The sequence below is a fragment of the Agelaius phoeniceus genome, assembly GCF_051311805.1.
Source record: "Agelaius phoeniceus isolate bAgePho1 chromosome W unlocalized genomic scaffold, bAgePho1.hap1 SUPER_W_unloc_1, whole genome shotgun sequence".
Lineage (NCBI taxonomy): Eukaryota > Metazoa > Chordata > Aves > Passeriformes > Icteridae > Agelaius > Agelaius phoeniceus.
In genome coordinates, this window is record NW_027509866.1 from 458518 (window position 1) to 485616 (window position 27099).

The window sequence follows — 27099 nt, forward strand, 5'->3', positions numbered from 1 at the left end:
CCTTATCCTAGGCCCCAAAGCAGGGGCTCAGGCTGTACACCAGGCTAAGCAGTTTCACTGAGACCAGTGGAGGCCCGGTGGACTCACCTATACTGGCTTTTCATGGCAGAGGAGGTGTGGCCAGTGTCCATTTTAAATAATTTTATTTTCAGGTACCATTAGTAGCTGATAAAACCTAGGACCTGTACTCCTCCTGACTTCCCAAACTCTTTGCCAGGTGGTCAGGCCATGGGTTTCATGGGCTTGAGCTGAGTTTTTACAGCAGTGAATAAAGAAAGAGACACTTTATTTGTATCCTCGGCCCACTTGGCCATGTAGCCAGGCTGTTGTTTAAGGACTGTCCTAATCCTCCTTGCAGAGTTGAGCTGCCCGAGTATGTCCTGGACATGGGCACTGTCCTTAAGGGTTTCACTGAGAGCAGCACTCTGGAGATCACCAACCCTGGGCAGATCCCAGTGTTCTTCCAGGTCAATGTATCTGTCCTGCAGGACACAGGTAAGCAGTGCTGGAGATGCTTCCTGTGGGCTTGAAGGTGTCTCAGACAGATTAGCTGAAGCCACTGAACTTGGGGAGGTATTTGAGCTTTTTCTTCTCAGTGCCTCTGCTGGGAGCTTTAGAGGCAGAACTCTCCTGGCCAGCCATGCCCAGGAACCTCTCCTGGCCTGCCTGTGACTGCCCTAACACTTCAGTGCAGGGGGCAGATGGGCTCATCATCCTCATGGGGTGGTCACCTCTCAGCATCCTCTGCCCTTGGCTCCCACGAGCATCAAGTTTCTTTGGGCACTCTGTGGGCTTGTTTTGCCAACCAGTGGGATTTTCTGTGTTTTGGAAGTGCTTTGTTTGGAGTTCATACTGTCACAGCACTTGTATTCAGCCTTTATTGAGGAAACAGCCCATGAGATCCTCTGGTGGATCAAAAGAGGCTTCCAAAAGAGGCCTTGAGGCAAGGCTGCGCTTCCATCGTGCAGTGGCTCGCTGTGTCTGAGGGGTGTTCAGGTGCACTCTAAGTTTTTGTCCAGGTCACAGCACAGTGTGGGGCTTTTCCCAGACCTCTCAGCCAGGACACCTGTAAGGCCTTAACGTGCTTAGGACACAGTTTTTGTTTCTGGTGTATCTCAGCTGCTTTGTTTTCATCCGTTCAAGGTTTCAGCGTGGACCTGGGCCTGATGAAGAGCCTGCCCCCCAGCCACAGCGTGGCGCTTGACGTGCGCTTTGAAAGCGCCCGCTGGCCACAGGGTGACGTGGATGTGCTGCTGCCCATAGAGGTACCACAGCTCTTGGGGCAGGCATCAGGCTGGGCAAAGCAGCAGATGTCACCTGCACCCTCTGCTGAATTCTCTGTCTTTCTCCAGGTGAGAAAAGGCCCCACATTTCACATCCGCCTCCATGCCACTGTGTTGGAAGTGTCGCTTGACCTCTCCAAGAAAACACTGCAGTTCTCTGACATCCTCGTTGGGCAGTGCCAGGTTGAGACAATCCAACTCTACAACCAGTTCCAAGTACCCTGCAAATGGTCCATCAAGCCTGTTCTGAAGGTAAAGCACAGGTGACATTGAACATGTAACTTCTTGGTTGGGTTTTCTTTGTGTCTCTTGCCCTTTCTCCTCCTGTGGCTGCCTGAGCACTTGGTCTACAGCGTGTTTGAGGAAGTTTCTGAGGGTCTAGATCAAGGCTGGTTTGCCTGGACCTGTTCCATTAGTGGATGCTTTGCTTTTCTGCCGTCTTCACCCATTCCTCCTCCTCTGAGGACAGTAGTTCCTTATCTGCCTGCCCTGTCTACAGGTTTTCCCTCCAGCTCTAGCCTACGGGGGCCATACTTGGTTTGGCTGGGGGTGCTCTCAGCACCATATCAGTGTCTCAAAGCACTACAGGAACTGAGACTCTGTCCTCACAGATCAAGGAGACCTCACAGGATTTGTTTCTGTGCCCAGAAAAATCAACTGAAACACATGACACCAGCCATACGTCAGAAGCGGCTGGCACTGGAGGATGAGCCCTGTCCCTTTGAAGTGACACCCTCCAAAGGAACCCTTGATGCAGGAAGGTGGCAGAACCTGCAAATCCAGTTTACACCCAAGGAGGAGGTGAGATTGTCAGGTGTCAGCCCGGGAGGCTGTCAGGGCTATCTGGAAATGAGGGCCTGGTGCAGAGAGTGTGGTAGGAGCTCTGCCTTCACAGGGCGCTTTCTGCAAGCCCCAGACTCAGTGTGGCTCAGTTCACCCCTCAGAGCTCTCCCATGAGACGTGCTTTGAAATGCCCACCGGGTGCTTGCACAGAGAGCATCAGGGCTCTGTGCCTGCCTCTCAGCACATGGTGGGGATGTTCCCAACTCTCCTCAGCCTCCCCCTTGCCTGGCTCTATTTGCAGCTGCAACACTCGGTGCAGAGCAGCTGCCCACTTGCAGAGGATAATCCTGGAATGGCCAGTCTAGGCCCATCCTACTGCAGAACTGACAGACCAAACAGCCACCAGACACTTTCCTTGGCATGACAGGACAGTCACCTGTAGTGGTGTGCTGTCAGCAGTCCCTGAGGCTCTGGCTTGCCTGCACATTGCCATGCAGCTGGGAATTCAACTTTTAAAGGGTGGAGCATTCCCAAAAGTAGTTTGCCTGTGGCTGCTGGGTCTTGGAAGCTTGACAGTGTGTACCAGCATGGACACAAGCACTTCTGTGCCCACAAACAGTCCCAGGGATCTTTTAATTGCTCAAGAAATGTAACCATCTTGTGTCTGGCTTGGACCAGAGCCAAACACTAAGCAGAGATGACCCTTATTTCTAGCCAGTGAGAGCTCGTTTGCCTCTCTCCTGGAGCTGGCGTTTGCCTGATGCGGCAGTGCCAGGACTGTGTCTGGACACTGCAGCCCCGAGGGACCTTCCCATGAGCATTGTACTCCTGCAAGACTAGGTGAAAATGCCTGACAGTCCATTGTACATCCATCTGATACCAAACACCAGTTACAGTGCACACCAGGACTCATCCCAGTTACTCAGACCCAGGACACAGACACTGTAGTCCCTAGCATAAATAAATATCTGGTTTCCGTTCACCTTGGAGGGACTGATAACACCCTGACCTTGGGGCAAGCTTTGTATTTGGGGTCCTGTCACCTGGGACTTCATAGATGGGTTTTCCGCGCTTTTCTCTTTTCAGAGGTCTTACAAGAATGAGCTGAAGCTTAACATTTGTGGAAGCAGCAATCACTTAAAGCTGCACCTCTCAGGACAAGGTCTGGAGGCACGGTTGGAGTTCAGCCCCCCAGCACTAAAGATGGGACGGGTGCTGGTGGGCAGCGATGGGGTGGAGGCCACAGTGGTGGTGAAGAACCCATGCACCTTCCCCATTGAGTTTTACTCTCTGGATTTTGATGAGCAGTACCTTGAGGAGGAGAAGGTGAGAAGGCAGATCTGGTCCCCATGTCCATGCTGGCCAAGCTTCACAGCACTCCAGCATTCCCAGGCTTGTGCCAGGAGATGGAGGCAATCCCCAGGGAAAAGCCAACTCTGCTGACATGCTGTGGAAGAACCTAAATCGTTTGTATTGTTGGGAGGAAGGGAGAGCGTGTTGGGGTGCCGTGCCTGGACATGCAGGTCACAAATCTGAAGGCCATGATTAGGGAGATCCTGAGGGATGGGAAGCTGCCAATAGAAGACCAGGTAAAACCCTGCAAAGCTCAGATCTCGAGCTTGTGTGGCCCTGGAGCATTGTGTCCCCCAGGTGATAATGGCACAGAGCCTTCTCCAGGCCCCTGATGATGTTCCACAATGACTCTGTATCATCTATGTGGATGGGGAGGTTATCACCGTCCCTCAGATGGGCAGAAAGTGGGAGTGCTCTGTGTACAAGTATCCCCTCTGTTCAGAGTTTCCCAGCCTGGAAATCATTATAAACAGTCCCAGGACAGGGCAGCTTATGGTCATAGTTTTCTTCAGCTGAGTCACTTGGGAGAGGTTTCTCTCCCAGTCCTGCTTATAGCTCTTACCTCTGCTCTGGAGCCCGCTCACCCCACTGGGCATGACAAAGCACTTGTACTTCATATAAGTCAAAAACCCCATTGCCAAAAACTCAGTGCCTTTAACTAAGACGTTGTGAGGATGAAGGTGACAGAAGTATAAACAGGATTTTCTCTTCTGTTTTAGATGCTGAAACATCTGGGACTGCATCCCGAAGGGCCTCCCCTTCCCCCTGCTGCTGTGCTCTCCATGGTCAAGTACCCAGAGGAGAGGCTGGGCCCTGCAGAGCGTGTGGAGCCCTTCACCATTGTGGCACCAGAAGGTGCTGCTATGGAAGACAATCTGGTGGGTGCTCCAGTTGTGCTGGCACTGAAGGTGCAAGGGCAGGGACCAGGCTAGATGGGGGCATAGGGGACAGGTTGGATGGAAAAGGATCATTGTAGAGAGCTTGTGAAGATGTGATGATGGGGGCCTGTGACTGTAGGTCTCCTTTCTGTCAGGAGTGGGACAAAAGAGAGAGCTCTGCTGGAGACAGAGCAGTTCTGTAAGACAAGAGGTAAAAAATTACTGAAACCATCAATGTCCTTTGAGGAGAGGGTCCTGAGTGAGAAGGGGTGTCCTAGGCAAAACGCCAATAAAGAAGACCAACTCCATGGGCAGGTGGACTTATTTATTCTCATGTTGGTGACCAAAACCTCATTTTGCTTTCCAGGATGGGAATGTCTCAGGGCTCACCTCTCCCTCCCTGTTCTCTCTCCCCTTAGGCCAAGGCCCCAGATGTGAAGGGCAGCTCTACCAAGGGCCAACCAAAGACGGGTAAAGTGGTCAGCAGAGACAACTCTTCAAATGAGAACCTGATCTCCACACAGAGAAGAAAAAGTCCCTGGGATTCCTTTGCAACAAGATCCAAAAGTATGCTGAAAAGTGCCTCAACCCCTACAGAATTCCTCAGGTGAGCTGCACGGGAGGAAGTGATGCCTCTGCTTCTTGGTCCTCTTGCCAAACAAGGTCCATCGTCCCCAGCGACCCTGTGCCAGTGCCTCCATGGGATGGCCAGTGCACCCTCCTTGTTTCATTTGCTCCTTGTCTGAAGCCTCCTCTTTAACTGCCAGGCTGAAACGGTACCGGTGGACAGTCCCTGCCCATGGTGAGGTGGAACTGAAAGTCCACTTCTCCACCAAAAAGCCAGGGAGTTTTGAGCAGACTCTGAGGTTTGAGCTGGTGCAGACGAAGTGCCAGTACGAACTGCCCTGCCGTGGCACCGGCCTGTACCCCAGCATCAGCCAGAACCCTCGGTAAGGCTGGCCCCTGGCAGCCTCCCACAGCACAGCTGCCCCTGGACTCACAGCCAGGGCTGCCCCCTGGGGCTTCTGGCCTGGGCAGATGGTGCTGCCTGAGGTGGCCCAGCATCTCTTCCTGTGCTGGGAGCTGAGAAGGCAGATGGTACCTCAGCCACCAGGAAGGGTTATGGCTTTCTGACTACATTTCCTGCTTGGAGCATCTCATAGCTCCTCCTTCCCCACTTTCTCTGCCCAGGCTGGTGTTTCCACAGTGGAGGAAAATCATGAAGGAAGATGAAATCATCTTCAAGGAATATGTGGAGAGCACAAAGCAATTCCACTTTGGACCACTGCTGTGTGGGAAATCAAGAGAGTGGTATGTGCTCCCTGCTGGGCCTTGTCCTTTTCTGGACACGCCTGGAGAGACAGGCTGTCCTGGTGGCACAATCCAGGGCACTGTCCTGGGAGATACATGGCTTGGAAGGACCACAGGTGTGTGAGCTTGAGCAAATAAGAGGCAAATGAGCCTTGCAGGAGCTGCTCTGCCTACACAGTGGGTGCCTTGGTGGCGCCTTGGTGGCCAGAACCGCGTGCTGCTGCCAGTCCAGAGGTGACTTGGGGGGCAACTTTTGTCCCCCACCCTACATCTCAGCTTCACCCCTTAGGAGATGAACTTTATGGTGGTTTTTGAAGTGCTTTGAGCTCTGCAGGTAGCCTGATCGAGCAATTATTCTGTAGAAGGTTTTGTAAACTTTTCAATAATCTGTATTCATGAATAAATTTTATTATTGACCTGCCAATAGGTGTTGGAGGTAATGTACAGCAGGAATTACATTTTCCTGTAATGATATTGCATCCTCACTGCTGGATAAAGTCTGCCTAAACACTTTGTCATTGAAGCTATTGTGTATTTCTACTTTTACTGTCACTTTTTTTTAATGACATTTAACATTAAGTTCTTGTCTCTGTGGGAGCTCTGGAGGGCTAGGGCTATTTTGACAACACAAGTAAATGAAATCAAAATAGTTTAAAAAACAGACAATCATTAGCCAGGTTGATGGATGGTCTGGGATTTCTATTTGCCTCTTTAACCCTTTCACTCCAAAGCACTTTCCACGGCTGAGAGAAGGGTAATTTCTTATCTTTTTTCATTCCTCTTGGGAATTGATATTTTATATTTCTTTCTCAGACTTTGAGCTAACCCATGAAATCCAAAGCAGTTACATGACTTTTATGAAAGAGATTAGCTAAACTCTTTTTCCAAAAGCCTTTCTTTATACCCTGCAGGGAAGGCACCCCAAGAAAGAAGGGGAAAGAACCCATGTGCCTGGTGTACTGTTATTTTTCTAGGCATCTTTGAATTTACATTGTATTAAAAACTGTTGAATTGGCCTGAGCATCATCAGGCTTCTGGTCTGGAGGCACTAGGTCCAGGGGAAGGCATCAAAGTAAGGCAAGGATGAGCACATGCCCATGGCCCTGACTGGGATCCATTTCCCTCCCTTGTTTGTTAGAGCGGGGTCTTCCAGCACTGCTTCCTCAGGTGCACACAGTGCTCTCCTGGGTGTGTGGCAAAGGCAAGAGTCTGCTCTGCAGCCTTTTCCCTTTTTGTGGACAGGTACAAGGCCCAGAACTGTCCCCGCAACTCGGAGAATCTGACCATCCTCAACAACTCCCCCGGGGACGTGGAGGTCCAGTTCTCCTTTGAGAGTGCTGGGGAAGCAGAGACATTCCTTCTGGACCCTCCCAACATGAGCCTGAAACCAAAGGAGAAGCAGGTGGGAGAAGGGCAGGTAGAGCAGGCACCACAGAAGTGCCCAGGGGCTGCTTCTGCTCACACACAGTGCTCTTTCTATTTCTTGCTCTGGGGCCGTGTCCAGGAGCTGACCATTTGGGCATTCCCCACTTGCCCTGGCTTCCTGGAGGACAAACTCATCTGCAGCATTGGGAAGAACCCAGAACCAGTGGTCTTCAGCCTGTGCTGCCATGGGGTGGACATGAAGCTGGAGGTCAGCCCCCTGGAGCTGTCCTTTGACAAACTGCTTCTGCACAGGTCAGTCACATCCCACAAGCACTCCAAGACTGGTGACAAAGAGAAAATGTTTGACTCTGGTTTCTGGGGCACGGATGGAGCTGCTCCAAGTTGCATTCAGTGGTGAGGCTGGTGTGACCACCCAGCAGCTGATGCCAAGTGCCTTCCTGTCTCTGCAGGACTGACAGCAGGACCTTGGTCCTGAAAAACAACACCCTGCTGCCCATGGTCTGGCAGCTCAGTGGGCTGGAAGACCTTGTTGAGGCCTTCTCCTTGTCACAAGAGAGTGGCACCATTGATCCCCGCTCAGAGCTTGAAGTGACACTGCATTTCAAGGCCAGGCAGATTGGCAGCATTGAGAAGACCCTCCAACTAGAGGTGAGAGGGACTGTGTCCTGCCTGGCAGAGCGGGGCACAGTGAGCAGCCATGTGCTCCAAGGGACAGAGTCAGGAAGAGCTGCACCTGACAGACACAAGGGTGGTGTGACCCCAACTTCTTCCTCTACACAGCGTTTGCCAGAACGTGCAGGGCATCCACATCCCCCCAGATAAGCAGACACTGCATCCTGAGCCTGTACCACAACCACCTTGTCCCTGTGAATGGTTGAAGGTTGTTGTCTGTAGCTAAGGTTGAAGGTTGTTGTTTGTAGCTTGTATAGACTGCAGCGTGATCTCCACATTCCTCCTGGACTTTGTCTGAAGCTCTTGCATAGTGCAACAAACTCTCCCCCTGGGATTTTGTTCCCCATGGTTTAGGGGCTGCATTTCAGAGCGGGTGCCAGGTGATTAGAGGGGGTTGTCAATGCCACCTGCTCTGAGACACCTCATACTTCTTGTGGTTGTTCTTACATCTCTGTGCCTCTCCAAGGCAGCATTCCCTGCTGCAGGAGTGCAGAGTTGGGCTGATAGGGTTTTTTACTGCAGCAGGATCCCACTGGGGCAGCCCATGAGAGGAACAGGTTAGCAAAGCTTGGGAGTCCACCAATGCTTGTGAAGCCAGGGAGGCCATAGGGGAAGCCACCTGCAGAGACAAGGACTTAGAGGCTATCTACCAAAAAATAATCTGAACAGTGTTTTTTTCTTGCTGCCTCAGGTTTCAGATACAAAAAACATCCTGAGGATTGTTCAGGCTGAAAACATCAAAATCTCTGCAGAGGTCTATGATGTTTCTGTGAGCATCGACATGCCTGAAGGTCAGTGGATGCCTCCCAAACAAAGCAGTCCAGGTGCACTGCATTACCTTGGGAGGTGGGCAACCAAAGCACATGGGATGGGATGGGATGGGGTGGGATGGGATGGGACAGGACAGCATGCAAGGAAGGCATGGATACATAAAGCACATACCCTGCAAGCTGTGTGGAATAAAGCATTGTCAGGGCTCTGGCAGCCTTAAGTCTATCCCTTCTGAACTTTGTAGTGTGCAGCTTCATGTGGAGATTGGATCTGGGGGCTTTGAAACAACAGTGATGTGAACAGGCAGTTGGCAACACCCACAGGCTCAGCACAGCATATAAAGTAATTGGATGTGTGCTTGGGAGTGAGGAAATGGAAGCTGAGTTCCTTAGCTACTAAGCCTGCAGATATTTTGAGTAAGAAGAGAAAGGGCAGACAAGTAGCTGGAAAACACTTTCAAGAGCAGAAACTTGCTGAAAAGGGTTTTTGCTGAGACTTCCATGTTGCTTGTGACCTGGTGTATTCTGCAGCAGCTCACAAATACCGTGTTTGACCTCGCTCTGTGGGTTTTCTGCAGGTCTAGATGGAAGCTTGGAATTTGGAACTATTAATGTCCTGGATAATGTGAAGAAAGTCCTGAGTCTCAAGAACAAAGGGCTATACAACATTGAGTACAGGTGAGTCCAGCTGCCTGGTAGTGAGCATTTCCTCGGGTTCCCAGATCTGAATTTGCTCTCTGTCAGTGGCTAGAACCTGTTTCCATGCTGGCTACCTCACGGTAAATACAAAACCTGGGCTCTCTAATCTCAATTATTTTACCAGAGAATCCAGCCACAAACCAGCAGTTCTTCACAGCTCAGCTGGAGCCCAAAGGAGAAAATTCAGAAATTTCAGGCACTGAAATGCTGAGATTCATTGCCTTTCTTTGATGGTCACCTCCTTTTGCTTTCTGAGACTCTGTAAAGGAGTGAATGAAAACTTTTGGTGTCCAGGTTTGTTGCAGTGACTTCATGATTGTCTGCAATCTCTGTCAAGATCCAGGGCTCCCTGAGCAGAGTGGGACTCTCCCTTTTCTGTTTTTTCTGGTCCTATGCAAAGTCCTGGCTGTGTTGGTGGCACCTGTACTTTTAACTGCAGAGATCTCCATTCCTTCCCTTCCTCTCCAGGTTCACACTGAAGGGTGCAGGTCCCAGGATGCGAGACCTGGCATCCCACTTCACTGTTGTGCCTCAGTCGGGCGTGCTGATTGCCTCCCAGCCTGCTGTGAATGTTGAGATGCTCTTCCACCCCACGAGTGAAATCTTCCTCAAGAACAAACCCATCCTGTACTGCCAGGTGAGCCGCCTGGGCCGGGCTGCATTATCACATGGTGTTTTGGGAGCACAAACAGGACAGGTGTCTAATGGAAGGAGGGCTTTAACTGGAGAATCCTCTCTCCCACATACACAAACAAAGTCTTTCAAAACCATTTGGGAGGCTTCCTAAGTGGAGCTGAGAATCTGACTCTAGAGGAGGTGTTTAAACAAGGAGGATAAACTGATGGACGCCTGGGATGGAGGCTGGGGACTGGGTAGAGGCTGGCCTCTTAGCTTTGTTTACCAGCCTTCCTGTGGGTGCAGGTGATGGATGCCAGCTCAGGCCGAGGGGGCCAGGCTGTCGCCAACATCCCAGTGAGGGTGTCGGCGACAGCCGAGTACAGCAAGTACAGCATTGAGCCTGCCTCACCCATCGACTTTGGAGCCATGGCCAAGGGCACCAAGAAGAGCCAGACTGTCCTGCTGGAGAACAAAGGCACGCTCAGCTTCAAATTCCGAATCCGCCAAGCACCCGAGCTTGCATCTGCATTGGAAAGCAAAAGGTATAAGAAGCCCTGCCCCACCCTTCCTGTCTGAGGAGGCACCATCCCACAGCTGGTATGGGGCAGGCAGCCAGGAGACCTGGGCTGTCATGTGTTTGCATCCCTGGCTTGGGGAGAGGAAGCAAAAAAGCCACCTCAGTATCCCCATGTGTAGCATGAAGCTGGTGACAGAGCTGCCCTGTCCAGCAGTGGGAGCTGCTGGCTGCTCTCTGGGAGCCATCAGGAGCAGGAAGGCTTTCTTCTCTGAGGAGGAAGGCCAGCTCTGGCCTCAGAGGAAGGCAGGGGAGCTCAGCATGACAGATACCTCTGCTTTCTCCTCTTAGTTCAAAGGAAGGGGAATCTGCTCCATCGGCTCCAAAGCGCTCAATGAGACGGAAATTGAGCTCCTCGACACAGGTGGGTGACTCCTGCTGCCCAGCAATGCTGCTGCAGGGGATGTGACAAGATGCTGCTGTGCCCAGGCTGGGGGCTCATCGCCACAGGGTGGGACATGGTCTGCAGGATGGAGTCCAGTATCTGCTCAGTTCCCCCTGGCAGTCCTGTACTCTGGCTCTGACCTGGAGTTGTGGGGTCCACAGAGGGGAAAAGGTCCTGTGTTTGGTAGCTGCTAGCCAGCATAGGTCTGTGAACACCACAGAAGAAAAACCATCCCCCACTGAACTCCCAGTCCAGACAACATTGCTTTTCTTCTTCCCAGTCCCCTACCTCACTCCCATCATTTCTCAGCTACTTCTGCTCTCCTGTGTTACCTCTGGAGGTTGAAGGACCACCACTACCACCCTCACTCTTTACACTCAAACTCCTTTCTCTCTGCCACTTGGGACAGGCTTGCAGCTCCTCTTGGTTTGTTGCTCTCAGCCTGTGGCTGCCTTTGGGCCATGCAGTCATCCTTCCCTGCCCTGGGACTGGCTGCTTGGGCCCAGCTGGAGGCCACGGCAGGACGTACTCTTTGCTGGGGTGCTCAAGGCACAGCTATTAGCCATCAGCTTCTCCTGGAACTTTTTCTGCAGGCTCGCCTCAATCTTGGCATGTTCACGGTGTCCCCCTGCTCCGGCTCCATCCGTCCGTGGGGCCAGCAGAAGATCACAGTGGAATGCCTCGCAAGGCAGGAGGGGACATGTGAGGAGCAGCTCTACATTGACATCACGGGCACAGACCCCAGGGACAATCCCCTTGGCATTCCCGTCACCCTGATTGCTGAGTCCTGCCTCCCAGGTACACACTGCCCACAGTGCCTTGGTCACACCTGCTGCTGATCAGCACCTCAACTTGCTGCTGGGATAGAGAGGCACGCTAGCCATGGTGTCCCACCTTAAAATTCTCAGAGGTTCCAGCCCACTTTGAGTCTACCAGGAGACTCATCCCTCCCAGGGTGAGAGGGATGCATGGAAGGATAAAAGGAATGCAATGCTCTCTAAGACTGAGGTTGACTGAGCTCCATCCTCACAGCCAGCTCCCCTACCCAAGGCTGGGTTTAGCAGTCACTTGGGCAGAAAGGGCTTATCAAGCCTTCTGAGAGGCCAGCAGGGTCCAGATAAATTCATCAGGGATGCTTCTCCATGCTCATTTCTCTGGTGTGTCCACAGCCCTTGTTGAGGATGTCGCGTCAATCTTCAAGGAGTACCTGATCTGCAGCAGCGCCGACCTCGACCACAAGCTGCAGTCGGTGAAAGGCACCGGCCTGTTTGTCAGAAATGAGAACAGATTCATCTTCAGCAAGGTTCAAGTTGGGCAAGAGACTGAAGCTCATTTCAATATCTACAATGCAAGCCGTTTGCCATGTGACGTGGTCCTCTCCATCAAACCCCTGCCTGGAGAGGTAAGAACAGGAGCCAAGGTGGTGGTTGCCCTCTAAGGGCCGGGTGAGAGCCTGTTGTGTTCTCCAGATGCATTGCTTCCTGTGGCCCAGACTAGGCTAGCTCAGTGCAGGCCAAACTGCAGGGGAGAGCAGCAGAGCCAGGGAACAGTTGTGTTGAATTCTGCATGTCTCGGGCAAGGTTTTGGCTCTCACCTCTGGGTCTTTGGTGGGAGAAGTGAATCCTTCTGAACCTCTCCTGGAAGCACATGCAGAGAGGGGCTGTTATGAACTGACATGCCAGGGCTTAAAGCAGAGCATTTCCTCAGGCTCCCCGGCTTTTCCTTCTCTTTGAAGGCCAGTTCTAGATTATTTGCAGAGTTTTCCATTAAGTGGCCACTTCCCATATATGCTGGGGCAGCTGCCAGCACTCAAACCACACAAGGTCAGCGTTCTCTGGGAGGGAGGGAGCCTGCTCAGGGAAGTAGGAAGGAAGACGCAGTGTCTGGGGCTGCTCTCAGTAATGCATTTATTAATAAAACTGCGTCATGTTGAAAGGTGTTTTCTCCTAACACTTGTCTCTGGGTTCCCCCAAGGAAAAAAGCTCTATCAACAATATTTTCAAGTTATATCCAGTCAAGATGTCCATTCCAAGCTCATCCTGTGCCGTTGCTACAGTGACCTTCACCCCGCCAGATGAGCAGAACTACCACTGCACTTTCAAGGCTTCCCTTGTCATCCCAAAAGGGTAACTGACCCTGTGAAATATTGGGGGAGGCCTCACTGACAGCTGCCTCTCCACTGAGAAGGCACAGGCCTCTTGTTAGCTCTAATGCTTTCAGTAGCCTCAGGCAGAGAACTTGGCATGAGATGATCTGGGAGGCAGTAACTGTTAGAGCAGAAGAGTGAGGCTGATGGTTTAGCCTGTGTGAGGAACTATGAAGACAGGGAAATATTAGGTAGCCAACTGGAAGTTACTGAGATGTGCTGCAGCTGAGCTGGGGGTTTCCAGCAACAAAGGCTTAGATGAAGCAGTTCCTGTGCCAGCAAGTCAGCAGTCACATTTTCATCTTTGTTTCTGTAAAATTAAGTGATCCTCTGTGACTCCCTGGCATTCATTGAGCTATTTTATGTGAGTGGTTGGAGCTGGTATGAAAGAGGAGCCCAGTTCCTCTGCCCTGGGACCTGTGGAGTGGGGCTTTGACCTGTCCTTCCTCAACCCTTTAGTGGCTGAATTGGAACAAGTCTAATTGCTAATAAGCAACTTGCTTTTTTACTGTTCTTGGAAAAGATCTTTACTGATAGTGACAATGATTTCTTTTTGCCTTCTTGCTTTTGTACTAATTTCATGCTGTGCTTTTGCTTGTTGTATGTCTCATCTCACTGCAACCAAGGGATTTGCCATATCCCATCTGGTGCCTCCTTATTTACCTGTTGTGCTGCATGATTCAATTAAGTGAAATTATTTTTAACTGTTATTGTGGAAGGCTCAGGCTCTTTGGAGCAGGTTCCTCTTGTGAATGGCCCTGAGTGGATTGGGAAGAGGCTGGTGGGGGGCTGTGTTGTGGGGTACAGGAGCACCAGGCAGGGAAAACACTGTGGGTGGCCCTTGCCCAGTGAGAAATGGGTCAGTGCCAGCTGAAATTGTTTCTGTGCCTCTCCTGCAGCTCTGTGGAAATTAAACTCCAAATGCTGACCTTCACCATCAGTGGGAAGGGGCATGAGCCACAGCTGACAGTTGTGTGCCCAAGTGCTCGCAGCAAGAGGGGAAATGCCGTGCTGTGCTTCAAGAGGCTCCGGCTAGGGGATTCAGAGATGCTGCCCCTGGTCGTCTGTAACAACGGCATCATACCTGTCAAGGTGAGGAGGACCTGCTCAAGGAATGGTCTGGTTTGGGAACAAGTGCTTGCAGCACAGGGGAAGGGTCCCAAAATACATGGCAGACCTGGGGAGAGGTGTCAGAAATTCTTTTTAAACAAGTGACTGACATCTGTTCTCCAAGAAGGGAGTTGTTGGAAATTTTCCGTCCAGTCTATCTTCTTTAAGTTGAACACAAGAAAGGTGGTGGAGTATTTTCCCCCTGTCTCTCAGGTCACCTTTTTTTCTCATGGACGTGTGCAATTTCCTAGTTCCATTAGATTGTATTTGATCCCAGTTTACTACATTTTAAGTAAACTTAGTTGTGGTTTAATTACATTCTGCTCATTACTTTCTGTGCTGTTTGACTCTGTGTCAGTTCTATCCAGATGCCTCTGAACATCCTTTTTTCCCGGCTAGTTTGACTTAGGTTTTGTTAAGTTTTGTTAAGTGCTGTTTGTAGTGGGAGAGGTGCTGTGCTCCCACTCTAAACAGCGTGACCAGCAGCACTGCGGTGTCAGTCCCCGTGCCATCCTGTACTCACACCAGCATCATTGTGCTCTGGGTTCCTTTTTCTCAGTTTATGTTACGCCTGGAGGATGAGCATGGAGCGTTCTTCTTGAGAGGCAGAGCCTCTACACCTGAGATGTTCCACACTGGAGATGTGGAAGAGGACTCTGTTGGAAACGGTAAATTCATGAACCATGAAGTGCGATCATGCACAGAGGGAAAACGTGTGCCCTGCTCTTGGCTTCTCTGAGCAGCAGCCACATGTTAGGCACAGTTTCTTTCTTTGGGCTCTCTGTCCTCCAGTCATTCTTGGAGACTTTTTGCAGGGTCTCCTCCTAGCAAGTTGTAGGAAGTTCTTCTGTTCTTCTGGACATGGTGGGTTGAGTTGTGGGGCACTGTCACTACCTCAGTGGACCCTCTGAGGTATCTGCTGCATGTGGGATGGTACCAGCTGAATGGACACAGCCCTTGAGCACACAGACAGCCAGCAGAAGCCAAAAGCACTCTTTGGCTCAGCTTTCCATATGGCTGGAGCTGGCTGCAAGCAGGTGGCATGAGGGCTGGGCATCAACCTGAGGTTAAGCTGCTTCAGTGGTGATGTGTCTGGAGGTGGCAGTCCTGTGAACATAGCAGGAGAGTCTGGAACCACTGGAGGTAGAACCTGTGCTTAGAAGGCAGCTAGTTTCAACCTCTTATTCCTCATTTATCCTATGGAAACGTTTCCTCTGTACAGCTGTATTACTTTTACTGTGATTTCCATTGCTGTGCAGAGAGCAAGCCCCCTGAGAAGCCCTTCTTCCTTCTGCATCGCGGGCAATCAGCAGAGTTTGATGTAACTTTCAAACCCACTCTGACTCAACATCTGGAAGGGAAGATTTGTGTGTTGGTGGGGGACACCTACTCTAACAAGACCCTAATAGAGCTGGTGGGTGAAGGCCACAAGGACGAATTCACCCTCGATGGACTAGAGGAAGACACACACGAGAGGAATGCTAAGTGCAGACTGAAGAAAGACATCACTGATGGTAAGAAAGGAGAGGCTGCCAAGGTGGAGCAAGGAAGAGGAAAATGTCTGATCACGTGTGTCCTCCCTCTAGCCAGGCCTGGGCTGTCACCCACAGGCCTTGGTGGTCTGTGGACATGGTAGCCATGCTTGCAGAGCAGCGTGTGCTGTGCTGCATGTTGCTGGCTTAGGGATGTGTCAGGGTGTTTCCCTGGAAGTAGTGGGATGGGGAACTGCCTGGGGAACTCCCTCTCAGAGGGAGGAAGGCTTGGAGCAAGGAAGCATTGAACGTGCAGATGTCTGTGCATGTGAGGGTGGCAGGTGGAGCTCCCTGCATGCTGAGATCCCTTGCTTTCCTCCATAACAGCTTTCAGACTGAATCACATCCAGTTTGGGGACTGTCGTGTCGGGAAGATCTGCTGCAGGACCTTCACCATCACCAACCACGCCCAGATGAAGGTCATGCGCTTCGAGTGGGAGGCAGATGCCCCATTCCAGTTCTTCCCCAGGGTGAGCATGGACTGCTCTGCCTTTCCCCATTGCTCAAGCCCTGTCCTGGTGTTCCTGGGAGCTGGCAGGGATCCCTCACATACCAGTGATAGCCCATTCCAGTGCCATGTAGGAGATGGAATCCCTGGCTTGGCTGGGCCAAAGCTGCCAGCCTTGCAGAAAAGGCTTCATGTTATGGGAGGTGGCACCTTCTGTTCATACTTTTGTCTACCAAACTTCACATAAATCCACTGTGAGGTGTCCTTTGCTGCTCATCACATTGGTTCCTTTTGCTGTCAGTCCTGCCCTTGGCAGTGCTTCCAGTTTGGTCTTGACTCCCTGATTCTCCCTAGGTGGGACACCTCCATCCTGGCTGTACCAAGGGCATCACAGTGACCTTGCAATCAGATGTCCCAGCCACCTTCAGGAGGCACCTTGTGAAATGTAAGGTGACCAAGATCAACTTTGAGGTGCCAGGAACAAAGGTTCCAGACTGGGATGACCAAATGTTCATTGTCCCATGGAAGAGTACCACCAGGATAGACCCAGGACACAAATTTCCTAGAATGCAGAAGGTAAGAAGCAAAACGGCAAAAAAAGCCAACCCAGCTTTTACAAAAAGAGCCACCATAACACCATCACTGCTGGCTGAGCATCTCCTGCTTGCTCTGGACATTGGACAGCCATGAGCTTCACCAGCAGTGCATTCCAGGGAGAGGTGGAAGCACAGTGACCAGATCCATTCACACAAGGCAGGGAAGCCTTTTGACAAGACACCTTCAGCCGCGCACAGCTATCAGTCTATGCCACAAGCACAAGTGTTGCAGCCCATGTTGAATAGGTGTCTTGGTTTCAGTTTGCCAATTTGAAATTCCACCAATTTTAAGATTCCTGGCCCAATGCACCAAAGAGTGTGGCAGGCTTTGGTGCTGGCCAATCGCCAATGCACTCACTTCCTGCTGTGAGATAGGATTAGGAGAAAGGCAAAGCAGGCTTAAAACTTTAAAAGGGTATAAAGAAAATTTTATTAAAAGTAACTGAAGGAAAAAAGTGAGAATCAAACCAAACCCTTCGGAACACTTCTCCCCCCACAACCTTTTCTTTCCCACTAACAATGTAAAGAAACAAAACATCAAATTTCTAGTTAGTTTACCACCTCTAAAATAGTGTTTCTTCGGTTCACCTAGGAAGAGAAGTCCTTCTTGTTAAGGTTATGGAGACTTCTCCACAAGAGGAAAAAACGGTTCTCTCGTGGCTCTCCATTTCATCTCGAATAACAGCCACCTGGGGCAAAACCTGCTATCATGAAGCCCCTCCCATTTTCCATCAGCCTTCCCACAGCTTGTTGATGGGCCATGTTGACTTATGGAGTATTGTTTTAAAGATAAGCTGTTCAAAGGCAAAAGTTCTTATTATCTATCTCTAAAATCATCTTCATCCCTGGGAACAGAGATCTTCTCCTGGGGGCATGGACTACTCTTCTCTCCTTCTCTGTTCAAACTTCTCATGGTATCACAGCTACTTTAACGTCTGCTTACTTTAACATGGAGGCCTTTGCTTGATGTCAGTTGAACACTTTCATCTCCCCATAGTTTCATGCGTTACAGGGAAAAAGAGTCCTCCATATATTACAAGAGGATTTCAGCTTCAAAAACAAGGCATCTCCTCAGCCCTCCCATCTGGGACTTGACTTCTTCTTCACTGACCAGGATGTCTTCATGTTGTTCCTTTACATGCATCTTGTTCCTTTCTCTCACTCGCGGGAGGACTGAAGTACTGAAAGGGTTAACATCCCGCCTGGAGCCCGGTCGGGCTGGGTGCTACGGACGGCGGGAGTTGCGGTCAGGGAAGCGGCTGGGATCGAATTAGCCAGGCCAGAACTCATCAGGCTTCTCCTTCCCCGTGCCCGATGGTTGTGGGCAGCTTCCACGGGAGCAAAGGCCCGGCACAGGCCGGGGCTGCTGCCGGGGCCCGGCGGGTTCGGCTGGGCCCCGGGCTGTGGGGGCTGTAGCGAGCAGCCGATGCTGGCAAGGCCGCTCCGTCCGGCCCCGCGGCGCCCCCCTCTCCCTGCCCGGCAGCCGACGCTGGGGCCGGCAGGCGGCCCGGGAAAGGGGCTCAGCCCCGCGGCTGCGGCCTCCCAGCCGCGCTACCTCGCTCCTGAGCGCAAGGGAAAGAGCAACTTCCCTGCTTCCTTTCGTCTTGTACGTGTGTGTTTCACAGAGGCGTGTGCAATTTCTACTGGATGGGAGTTTTGCATCACTTCCCTACATTTCCTCTCATTCCAAACTGCGACAATCAGAGACAATGTTTTATGATTTTATCCCATTTTATGGTGTTAGAAAGATCTTCATCTGATTTGATGCCTTTTCATCAACAAGAGGTTAAGTCTGCTGAACTCTGTCTCTTCTTTTGAAGTGGAGAGAAATACACTTCTCCTGCATATGCTGGTGAATTCCAAGTTTTGTCTGCAGGGGTACCAGAGAATTTGGTTGTGGTCTCTATTGTGAGGGATATCTCATCATGGAGTAGCCCAGGCATTGTATGACAGTATGGAGGAGTCTGGAGAAGCATCATCTCCAGAGACTCTTGCTCTTGTCATTATTGTCAAACACACTAATCTTGGGTGAAGGTTCTTTCTGAGTTTCTGGGCCATTTTAAGGCCTCTAAACCATCCTCTTTTCTATCAGAACATCTGTGATTGGAGACTTTCTTAGTGAGATCTTTCACATCCCAAAATGTCCATCCCCAGCTCCCAGCAGTGGCTATTGCTCCAGACATGACATCTGGAGAGCGCTTTCTCCTAAGACAAGAAGGAAAAGGTGCTTTCTAGAACTCTTCAGTCTTGGGGTTCTCCATCCACAGAGCTGCAGCAGGGGAACTTAATCCTAATTTTGAGACCTACTGGATTTATAGGGGACCGGGATAAAAGCCAGTTCCTCTACAAGGTTGAAGTACAGGGACTGGAATGCAGCTGTAGTCTCCATGGCTATATTAACAGCTGTGGCAGTGGCTGCTTTGAGCAGTGGGTAGAAACAACTGCTGTAGCAGAACAGTCCTAATTTTGTCACCTTTCCAGTGAAGTAATAGTGAATGGTGCTTTCTAGTCCCTCTGTGAAGCTGATCTTGGAGGCCAAAAGATTGCCCTTCTCAGCCCGACTTTGTGGGCTCTGCTCAGTGATTCCTCCCTCCTCTGTTTGCAGGTGGTCGAGATAGCCATGGAACCAGCTCACACTGTGCTGGAGGAGAGCAGCCAGGAGGTCGAGGTGTACCTCAGTGCTGTTGTTGCCTACACCCAGTTCAAACTGAGCACGACCATGGTTCAGTTCAGTGATACCTTCCCCTTCCAGACAAGGACAGCCACGTGAGTGCTGGAGGCCAGGCAGGGCTCTGCGGGTGGGAGCTGCCTTTGCCCAGGGCTGGCCCAGTGCCTGCTTCCCAGAGCTCTACCCCGGCCCAAACCAGCACAGGCCCTTTTACGTGCACGCAAAGCCAAGTGGGAGATGGTGGTCAGGAGAGGTTCAATGCTGCCATACCTTTCTCCTGAGAGCAGCCATGGGTTTGCTTTCACTGCATGTCACCTGTCCTCATCTGCTCAAGAAAAACTTTGCAGTCAAACCAAGACCTAAAGTAAGAGTGAGCATCTTAGCTTCAATGTCCTGGGCACCATGTTGGCCCTTTCCTCTTAAACTTCCAGACTTTGAAATACTTTCTTGGGCCACCCAGGACAGCAGTCTGAGCATGGCAGGGTTGCCTGGGGAAGAAGACGCTGCTCAGGAGAAAGTGGTACCAGCAGTCCATCAGACAATATTAGTGTAATATTTGCTTTATACTTACTGGACTTTTTTTTTTTTTATTCCTCCTTCTTGCTTTTCAGTTTCAGTATTCACAACACAGGGGAGGTAGCCCTGGAATACTCCTGGGAGAAGGCTGCAGAGAGTGAACCAGTGAAGAAGCCGTACTCAATCACTCTGATGCGTAAGAGCGTTTCACTTAGTAGCTGAGGGCCTGGGGAGAAGAGCCTGCCACTTCACTCCAAAACTTGAATTGCTTTTTTATCCTTGTCCACACATCCACTTTCATCAGCATCTTCCCAGCTGCAGCTGGAGAGTTTTCTCCTTGTCCCCCTCTTGCCTGTCAGCCTCTTCTGTTCTTGCCCTGTCACTTCTGCTCTGCAGAGGAGCTGAGCCAGGCTCTGGGGAGAGCCACGTGTTGGGTCAGAACTGGGAAGGGGGACATCAGGTCATCTCTTGGAGAAGTCTGAGACTGGGAAAAACAGTGGTGTAATGAGTGAGCTGCCCTGCAGCCACTGTCTGTGTTCAGTTCCCCACTCCAGGGCAAATGCAAAGTCACTGTCTAAAACCAAACTCCTTGCTTTGGCACAGGAGTGTGTGCTGCAGGCAGAGACCCTGCTCCCAGATGCTCTATTTCCTGCTAGAATAAAGGACTTGGCCAGAGATGCTCCAAGTGCATCCCAGCTCCCTCCCACCGACCTGCAGCAGGAGGCAGAGCTGCTGGGAACACAGGATTTTGTCTTTGAAAGGCGTCCTCTTCCTCCCTGCAGGTCGGTTCCTCTGCGATGATACCGTAAAGCATCGCAGAAAGCTGCTGCGTCTTTTCTGGTGGGAGCAGGACCATCCTCATGAGAAGCCTCCTAAAGTGCGGCGCCTGCGGCAGCCCGCCAAGCAGCAGCAGGATTCCGAGCAGCAGCAGGATTCCGAACAGCAGCAGGAGCAGCCCAAGCAGCAGCACCGCTCCAAGAAGCTGCGCCGCTTGAAACAAAAGCACCTCTCTCTGCAGCGTGCCACTTCTTCCCTGGAAGTCTTTCCAAATGTTATCCATGACCTGTTCTCCATCAACCCCTACAATGGCACCATTGCTCCTGGCCAGAAGGAGACCTTTCACCTGCAGTTCTCCCCAAGGCACGCGGGGAAGTTTAAGACCACCCTGCTGTGCAGGTGGGAAGCATCTTCGCCCTTGCCAACTCACACTTCTGATGAGTGTCACTGAATCACAGGGTGGGACAGGGTGGAAGGGACCACAGTAGGTCATCTGGTCCCACCTCCCTGCTCAAGTGGGGTCATCCCAGAGCACGTGGCACAGGGTTGTGTCCAGAGAGCTCTGGAATAATTCCAGTGAGGGACTCCACACCCTCTCTGGGCTATCTGTCACCTGAACAGAAAGATGTTCTTCCTCAGGTTCAGGTGGAATTCCCTGTTCAGGTTCTGCCCATTGCTCTTGTTCTATTGCTGGGCATCACCAAGCACAGCCTGGTTCATCCCTTAACACCCTCCCTTCAGTCCCTCTGACTGGGATGGGGAGGTGGGAGACAGGCAGCCCCAGAGAGGTGGCAGAAGCACCCACAGGAGCACAGAAAGATCATCATCTGGCCTTGGTAGGGAGGCACTGGGAAAAGACACTGCATGGAACATTGAGCTCCTGGAGGGTTGCGAAATCTGGCAGGAGAGATCCAGGGACCAGCCAGTCCCTAGCTCTGCTTCCTTTTGAGACAAGCAAGGCCTGTTTCTCTGCATGGAACCCCGTGTGCTGTGGTTGGTCCCCAGGCATTTAACTGGTCACATTCCTGCCCTTGCACCTCTGCAGCCTCCATGCAGCGAGTGCTGTTGTTCAATTTGCTCCTTACTGCTTGCACAGAGAGAGGATGCAACACTGTGTGCTCTGCAAGGAGACAGAAAAGTGGCTGGCTGAAAATACTCGTCTGGCTCATAGCAGTCCCTTTCTTCCCAGGATTCCTAACCTGAAGCCGGCTCAGAAGATGGGGCGGGTGATTGTGAAAGGCAGAGCCCGGGAGGAGAAGACTCTTGGTGAACCATTAGAGCTGACAGAGAAAGGCCAGGGAGCCAAGAAGGAGTGGCTGTGGAGAGCAGCACCCGAGGGACAGCGTTTGTGTCAGCTGGAGCATCCGGCAGGAGCCGGCAACACCGTGCCTTCTGCTGCTGATGGTCCCTTCAGCAGGGACCCCTGCAGTACCCTTTCAAGCTCCAGTGAAGACCTGTATCTTACCTTTTAGTTACCTAAGTTAATTAGCTGTTTATTAGATTGATAAGTAATTGATAATTCTCAATTAGTTGTTAATAAACAATTGTTAATAAATTGTTGATTGTCAGCTTGTCTTGGTTTGAAAGACAGATGTCTGCAGGACCTCTCTAGAATGGAGAATGTGACCCCCTTCCCTCCAAATTATTATAATTTTGAAATTGAGGGGCTTTCAGGCAAAGATACGGGAAGAGGAGTAACAGTTCTTTACCAATATGTACAGCAAGGCAAACAAACAACACCACCAGCAGCAACAAACAGAACCAGATACCCAAGGACAGCTTTATCTCAGCTGCAGGCACTTTCCTTTTGGTGTAGTTCTGGTCACAGCCAAGCAGGGAAGGGAGGCAAATAAATAATGAATAAAGCAATTGCTTGAGAAATTTTAATTATTATTGAAGGCCCCAGAAAGTGACACAGCACTCGAGATGTTCTTCATCAGTGCCCAGCACAGGACAATCACTGCCCTGATCCTGATGGCTGCACTATTGCTGATACAGGCCAGGCTGCCGATTGGCCTTGTTCCCCACCTGGGCACACCTGGGCTCAGGTTCAGGTGTTGTCAATCAGCTTCACAGCCACTCTTTCCACAGCTGGGAGCTGCAGAGGGTCAGTGTGGCCAAAGTGTACAACCCAGCACTTGGTCCTGTTTACCCTCATGCCAGTGGTCTCAGCCCATGGATCCAGCCTGTCCAGGGCCCTCTGCAGCCTTCCTGTCCTCCAGCAGATCTGCCCTCTGACCCATCCTGGCATCATCCAAGGGAGGACATTGAGGATCTGGACCAAATCCAGAGAAGAGAAAGGAAGTTGGTTAAGGGTCTAGAGAATAAGTCTGATGAGAAATGCCTGAGAGAACTGAGGGAGCTCAGGAGGGCTCAGTCTTGAGCAAAGGAGGCCCAGGGGGAACATTGTCACTGTCTACACCACCCTGACAGGAGGTTGTAGTAAGATGGGGATTGGGCTCTCCTCACAGACAAGCAGTGACAGGACAAGAAGACACAGTCTTCAGCTGCACCAGGGAGGTTAAGTTGGACATCAGAGGAATTTCTTCACAGAAAGGTTTCTTAAGCATTGGAAGGCACTGCCCAGGGTCTCTGAATATGTTCAAAGACCAGCTGGATGTGGCACTCAGTGCTCTGGTCTGTTTGACAAGGTGGTGTTTGGTCCAAAGCTTGAGGCAATGATCTCAGTGATCTCTTACAACCTCATTGATTCTGGGATTCTTTGAAGTTAACACCTGGTAAAGACAGACAATCCTTTCAAGTTAAGTATGTGTGCTGGTTCAGGGTAAATTTGGGAGAGAATCCCCTAAGGGGTTCCTCTAGGAAGCTGATTCAATCAGCCTCTCCCCTGGCCAGTCGGGGAAAAATACCTCCTTGGAGAAAAGTGGAAAAACCTGTTTATTAAACAGGAAAACCTAAACAAGATTAATCAATAAAACCTCTTACTGCTGGAAAAGAGATGACAAACTCAGAAAGTCCCTCCCCAGGTTGCAGCTCAGCTCACTCAGGCTCTGATCAGTCCCTCTGGTGCTGGAAATGCCGCAGCCCAAGCCTGGCCTGGTGAGCCACAGGTGCAGCTGCCGGTGCTCTTCCGGGTGTTCAGTCCAGAGCAGGTCTAAACAGGTCCAAAGAAAAGTAAAAAAACCCACAGTCCAGGGAACTTTTTTGCCTCGGCTAGCTAAAACTAACCAAAACAAAGGGGAGCTCTGTCCCAGTGTCTGTCCATCTGCAGACAACACAGTCCAGGAGCAGGAATGTGGAGGAGTGAGTGCAGTGTCTGAAAACAAAACTCTGTGCTTCTTCTCTCCCCACTTCGCTCTTGGAACAAGTCTTAAAGGTGCAAAACTTATTATTCAGCATAAACAGAACAGATTATTGGGGATAAAAGCATCATATAGTCAGCCTAGGACAGTATGATAAACTATAATGTTTTGTAGAAGGATTTTACAGGAGCTCACATGTTACCCTGACCAATCAATATGATAGACATAAATCCCTAGAATTGTTAACTGTTCCCTGGCCTATTTACCCACAAAGCACACAGTATTCTACAGTTTTAGAGCCATAATGAATCTTTAAAATCATATTAAGGTAGAATTAAATAATAATTTAATTGCCAATAGCAAGAATCCTGTTAAATTGTTTGAGCAGGAAGAGCAAATCCACCTGCCTTTGAAAATTTGTAATAAAGTTAATGGTATAAGTTCTTCAGCCGCAATTGTTTGAGTTGTCCCTGGATATAACATATAGGTAATTTAACCATGATTTTCTTGAATGGTTCCTAAATTGCACTGTGTTTTCTTTATCATTGTGCATGTTTTCCTTAATTTTCTAGCTTGTGTGGGCAAGGACAAAATACACAAGATACAAATTCATGAAGAATTCAGGAGGTTCTGGATTGTTCATGCATAATCTGTGACCAAAGCCTCGTGTCAGCCATACAGTGCAGTCTCAAGCTCAGCACAAAGATTTTCAGCTTTGAAAAGCATAGTTTTTATAATAAAATATGTTACCTTTTTTATATAGTAGCTATTTCTATGATGCCTGCCTTTGACTTGCTCTTGCATGGTTTAAATATAAGACACTCCAAACACATGCCAAAAGAACTCAGTCAGGGGGCTCCAGCCTGAAGCAGGTACACCAGTGCTCTGGCCAGAATCTGCTTATTGGCTTTCATGTGACATTCTCACGTGTTACGAGTTGAAAGTGAAGTCTTGTCTTGAATTAGTCTAATGAAACATTTTCCATTTGGAGTAGAGAAGACCATAATTCTAATCTTTTATGAAAGCCTTACAAATTAACTTGGGAAGAATAAATAGAAGATCTTTTCATGTATGTAATTGGAAGAGAATTTTGTGTTCTAGCAGCTTCTCATGATTTATCTTAATGGTGGCAAATTTATTGAGATGACAAAGAGAGGAGCAAGGAATCTGCCTGCCTATATGTTTCCTCTTGTTGTCTAACAGTAGCTGCATCACTGGAAAATGTGTTGTAATGAGAATATTTATTTTATCAGTAGGAGATTAAACTGTTTTCTGGATTGAGCTAAATAACTTTTAAAGCCCAGAAATTAAATTTTGAAATGTGTCAACTTAGATTCTAGCTTTGTTTTCAGCTGCTGATGATGCAGGTATTCTTTTTTGGTGTCCAACTGACATACTGTATGAATACTTAATAAATAAGTTGCATATAGGGTGGTGGGAAAAGATATTGGTATATTGCCATACTTTCTTTGACTTAATCACAGCCTGTGCAGTACTTCTAAGGATCTGTAGGGAATAAAGTTATCCCTATAGGTATGTCTTTAAAAAGATTTTACCCTAGAGAGTTGCCAGAATGTGATGTGTATCTGTTATTGATTGTGAAAAATGCGTATTATGTGATTGGCCCTTCACAGGTATTAAAATGAATACTACATATGTTATGTTGGAAAGTTTTCTTGTATTAATTTTTTTGTAGTGCTGTATTAATCTTTTTAAGCAGTGTGGTAAATATAGTTTTAGGCTATAGCATAGTATTAAAATAAAAATTATGTGATGTAAGATACTTTTTGTAACTAGCACAAGGAATGGATAAGATAACCAAGAAACTCTTCACAAAAAGATAACAGCAACAAGACACCAAAAGAAGAAGTATTGCCCCCTTATCGGGACAATCCAGACTTCTTCCAGACTTCTAGGAGCCAAGAAATTGATTTACAAGATGAGGGGGGGCAGCAGAAATTAAGCAGAAGACACCCTTTGTGTGAAAGGAATGTTTGAATCGTGTATGAGATATATGAATATGCGACAGGCGATTTCTTTTAAGGGTTCCTTCCTTTGTTCGCAAAGTGTGCTTTTGTGGCAGAGCAAAGCACCTGGACATCCCTAATTCTTTGCTTTTATTGTCTTTTATTGTCCTAACTTTGATTGTCCAAATTCTTATTGTTCTAATTTTTATTACTGTTTTATTACTATTAAACTTCTAAAATTTTAACATGTGATTGGCATGTTTCACACTGCCACTGGGTGAGTTCCCGCCTCAGGGAATGGGAGGAGGTGATGATCCCACCGATGGCTGCTGCTGGGTCTGAGATAAAGCTGAGCCAGAGTTTCAGCATCTCTCCCAAAAATCACAGAATCACAGAATGGCTTGGTTTGAAAGAGACCTTCAAGTTCATTTCATTCCACCCTCTGCCCTGGGCAGGGACACCTTCCACTATCCCAGGCTGCTCCAAGCCCCATCCAGCCTGGCCTTGGACCCTGCCAGGGATCCAGGGGCAGCCACAGCTGCTCTGGGCAAGCTCTGATCTCCGCCCAGGTGAGCACGGACAGGACCCGAGGGAACGGCTGGAGCTGGGCCAGGGCAGGGCTGGGCTGGGGATCAGCAAAAGCTTCTTCCCCCAGAGGGGGCTCGGGCACTGCCCAGGCTCCCCAGAGAATGGGCACAGCCCCGAGGCTGCTGGAGCTCCAGAGGCCTTTGGACACCGCTCCCAGGGCTGCCCAGGCTGCGATTGTTGGGGGGACTGTGCAGGGCTGGGGGCTGGACGGGCTGATCCCAATGGGCCCTGCCAGCTCAGCCCCTTCTGCAATTCTCACCCTTTGGCTCAGCCTTTGTGTCCCCTAAAGGCACTGGCAGAGCTGTTGGGGACAGGGCAGGAGCGGGGCAGCCCCAGCGTTGCCCTGTGTGTGACACCCCAGCGGTGACAGACCCAGCATTGCCCTGTGTGTGACACCCCAGCAGTGACAGCCCCAGCGTTGCCCTGTGTGTGCCCTGGGGCACTGCCAGGGCCCCTCAGGGACACCAGCAGGGCACAGACAGAGCTCACAGGGGCTCAGCACTGGCAGAGGCTGTGGCATGTCCCAGAGGGGGCTGTGTCACAGCAGCTCCTCTGTGGCTGTGTCATGGAGGCACAGAGCAGCTGTGATGTCAGCAAGGGGCTGTGTGACAACACAGAGTGGGCTGTGTGAGGTCACAGATTGGGCTATGACATCACAGAGTTTGTTGTGTGAGGTCTGCTGTCACTGAGCAGCTGCAGCATCATAGAGGGGATTCTGTGTGACATCTCAGAGCAGGCTGTGACATCATGGCATGGCTGCATGACATCATAGAGCT

At 50.2% G+C, this 27099-nt stretch overlaps 1 protein-coding gene across 1 annotated transcript in view; it reads left to right on the plus strand.

Moving 5' to 3' along the window:
* The window catches only part of LOC143692425 (hydrocephalus-inducing protein homolog), a 57433-nt gene extending 35456 nt beyond the window's left edge, over positions 1-21977 (plus strand). Inside the window, exons 19-48 of the mRNA XM_077172659.1 lie at positions 359-495; positions 1144-1265; positions 1353-1535; positions 1932-2084; positions 3153-3392; positions 4139-4297; positions 4717-4904; positions 5065-5247; positions 5489-5608; positions 6851-7010; positions 7113-7285; positions 7444-7642; positions 8358-8457; positions 9015-9114; positions 9604-9772; positions 10057-10295; positions 10619-10691; positions 11306-11510; positions 11882-12114; positions 12687-12838; positions 13758-13950; positions 14528-14636; positions 15228-15482; positions 15828-15970; positions 16303-16524; positions 19150-19310; positions 19824-19924; positions 20511-20533; positions 20672-20904; positions 21695-21977. Of these exons, the coding sequence (XP_077028774.1) occupies positions 359-495; positions 1144-1265; positions 1353-1535; positions 1932-2084; positions 3153-3392; positions 4139-4297; positions 4717-4904; positions 5065-5247; positions 5489-5608; positions 6851-7010; positions 7113-7285; positions 7444-7642; positions 8358-8457; positions 9015-9114; positions 9604-9772; positions 10057-10295; positions 10619-10691; positions 11306-11510; positions 11882-12114; positions 12687-12838; positions 13758-13950; positions 14528-14636; positions 15228-15482; positions 15828-15970; positions 16303-16524; positions 19150-19310; positions 19824-19924; positions 20511-20533; positions 20672-20904; positions 21695-21977 (5011 nt within the window). The remainder of the gene's footprint in view (positions 1-358; positions 496-1143; positions 1266-1352; positions 1536-1931; positions 2085-3152; positions 3393-4138; positions 4298-4716; positions 4905-5064; positions 5248-5488; positions 5609-6850; positions 7011-7112; positions 7286-7443; positions 7643-8357; positions 8458-9014; positions 9115-9603; positions 9773-10056; positions 10296-10618; positions 10692-11305; positions 11511-11881; positions 12115-12686; positions 12839-13757; positions 13951-14527; positions 14637-15227; positions 15483-15827; positions 15971-16302; positions 16525-19149; positions 19311-19823; positions 19925-20510; positions 20534-20671; positions 20905-21694) is intronic.
* The last annotated feature ends 5122 nt before the right edge of the window (positions 21978-27099 follow it).